The sequence below is a fragment of the Colobus angolensis genome, unplaced genomic scaffold, assembly GCF_000951035.1.
Source record: "Colobus angolensis palliatus isolate OR3802 unplaced genomic scaffold, Cang.pa_1.0 Scaffold258, whole genome shotgun sequence".
NCBI lineage: Eukaryota > Metazoa > Chordata > Mammalia > Primates > Cercopithecidae > Colobus > Colobus angolensis.
This window is the reverse complement of record NW_012115799.1, coordinates 4,416,757-4,419,405: the sequence shown is the minus strand read 5'-3', so window position 1 is coordinate 4,419,405 and position 2,649 is coordinate 4,416,757. Positions and strand designations below refer to the sequence as shown.

General features: G+C 37.8%; 1 protein-coding gene across 1 annotated transcript in view; it reads left to right on the top strand.

Moving 5' to 3' along the window:
* Positions 1-2,649, top strand: part of FANCM (Fanconi anemia, complementation group M) — a 74,132-nt gene that overhangs the window by 3,055 nt on the left and 68,428 nt on the right. The window contains exon 3 of the mRNA XM_011947070.1: positions 2,100-2,177. Within this exon, the coding sequence (XP_011802460.1) occupies positions 2,100-2,177 (78 nt within the window). The remainder of the gene's footprint in view (positions 1-2,099; positions 2,178-2,649) is intronic.

The following is a 2,649-nucleotide window of genomic DNA, read 5'->3' as shown; positions in this document are numbered from 1 at the left end:
AAAAAAAAAAAAAAAAAAAACTTTTAGCTTGATGCCAGGAGTTTGAGATCAGCCTGGGCAACATAGTGAGACCCTATGTCTACAAAAATGAAATGAAATAATAAAACACTTAAAAATTTTTTTTTGATTCCAACTGTATGGAATACGTTTTGAAGATTTAGCTGGTAATTATTTTATTTTCAAAACATTTCTAGGCATTAGATGATTTTTTTAACAGCAAGGCTTTATGAATACAATAAAACATGCATTGACTTCATTAATAACCAGACAGCCCTGACAGCTTACACTACATTGAATATTCCAGATATATATTCCAATAGGTACACCTGCTCCATGAAGCACACACCACCATTTCCTCTTCTATAAGATGCTTGAGAATTCCCCCTGAAAAGAAGTAATGTATTTGGCTTACTTTTCATGTATAATAGTTCTGGAAGGCATATTGATACGTGTGCCATATAACAAAAAGTGATTTCACTCAAAACTGCCTCACAATCTGAAAGAACACTTTGAATTTTGGCTATCATACAAAACAGATTTTTAAAAGCATCAATCCAGTAAGCTATCTTTTTGTCTTCCTTTACTGCACTCATGACTTTTCAAAAATCTTTCTATGATATGTAAGGACCATCACTTCTAGCATTAAGCTAAACTGAAAATGGTCACTAGGGATATTGTCTTGCATCAGTTTTTAATTATAATTTTACTTGTTTCTGAAGAATAATAAGTATAATGTTATGTCTTCATATGCAATCTGTACCATATTTTTAAAAACTCTATAAATTATATCAGTATTAATCAAGATTCAGTGTTAGTCTCATTGAATTTGTTTTTGTCTTGGGTTGAAACTGGAGTGATTTTTGAATAATCTGGTTTTATTGTTTAATCCTGTGTTTAATTTGGAAACTATGGTATACTGAGAGCTATTCCTGCAAATCAGTCTACTTTGGAAGTGTATTTTCCTCTATATTGGGGCTTCACGTGAAGTGGTATTTGGGAATCTGGCAGATTATCAGTATTAATCATACTAGAAATGGGTGTTGAGTTCAAACCAGAAAGTGCAGATGGTGATTTGGTACTACTGAGGAAATGTTTTACAATTTAAAAAGATATTTACCTTTTAAAAATTACCTCAAATGACTATATTTTTTAATGAATACACTTAATTTATATATTGTGAGCTGGGCGCAGTGGCTTGAACCTGTAATCCCAGCGCTTTGGAAGGCCAATGCCAGGGATCACTTGAAGTCAGGAGTTCAAGACCAGCCTGGGCAACATAGGGTGACCCTGCCTCTACAAAAAGTGAAAAAATTAGCCAGGCCTGCTGGCACATACCTTTAGCCCCAGCTGCTTGGGAGGCCAAGGCAGTAGGATCACTTGAGCCCCAGAGTTTGAGGCTGCAGTGAGCTATGATGGATGTCATCACTGTGCTCCAGCCTGGGCGACAGAGTAAGACCCTGTCTCTATTTTTTTTTTTTTTAATTGTGAGTTTTCCATAAAATCTAACTTAAAAAAAAAAAAATCTTTCACAAAATTTCAAATATAATTTCATATTGCTATTTAAAATTTTGCTCAGTTTTATCTATTAAGGTTTATCTTAATCTGTCAAGTGTGCATATGGATTGAACTGTGGCCCAGACAATGGAAACTGAACTTTCTTCCTCTTCTATTTGACCTTAAGCAGCCCTTTGAGTTTTTTTTTTCTTTTGTAGAGACCGGGTTTCACCATGTTGCCCAGGCTGATCTTGAACTCTTGAGTCAAAGTGATCCGCCCTGCTTGGCCTCCCAAAAGTGTTGGGATTACAAGCATGAGCCACCATGCCCAGCCCCTTTGAGTATTTTGATTTGCCTCTGTATTTGGCTTTGATGTTGCAGTTTTTTCTGTAGAAGAAGCTGTACTGTGTTCTTGATCAGCGTAGAGAATAAACCTAAATCATTTGCTCTTCAGATAACATAACTGGTGGTGGTTCACTCACTAGACCATCAATATACTGATTAAGGAATAATGATAAGGGACCATGTATAATAGGTAGTTTAACAGAACCACTGTTATTTTTGCACTGAACAGATGAAACTAAAGAACTTTTTTTTTTCTTAAGGTTGTAAGAGAACTAGTCAAATATACAAATCACTTTAGAATCTTGGCTCTAAGTGCCACACCAGGTAGTGATATAAAGGTAAGTAAAATGTTTTTCCATTTATTACAGTTAAGAAAATAAAGCTTTTGGCCAGGTGCAGTGGGTCACACCTGTAATCCTAGTGCTTTGGGAGGTGGAGGTGGGAGGATCACTTGAGGCCAGGAATTCCAGACCAGCCTGGGCAACATGGTGAGACCTATCTCTACAAAAAATTTAAAAAATATTGGAGCATGGTGGCACACATCTGTAGTCCCAGCTACTCCAGAGGCTGAGTCAGGTAGATAGCTTGAGCTTAGGAGATCGAGGCTGTAGTTAGCTATGATCAGCACTGTGCTGCCGCCTTGGTGACGGAGCAAGACCCGTAATCCCAGCACTTTGGGAGGCCAAGGCGGGCAGATCACAAAGTCAGGAGATGGAGACCATCCTGGTTAACACGGTGAAACCCCGGCTCTACTAAAAATACAAAAAATTAGCCGGGCGTGGTGGCGGGCACCTGTAGTCCCAGCTACTC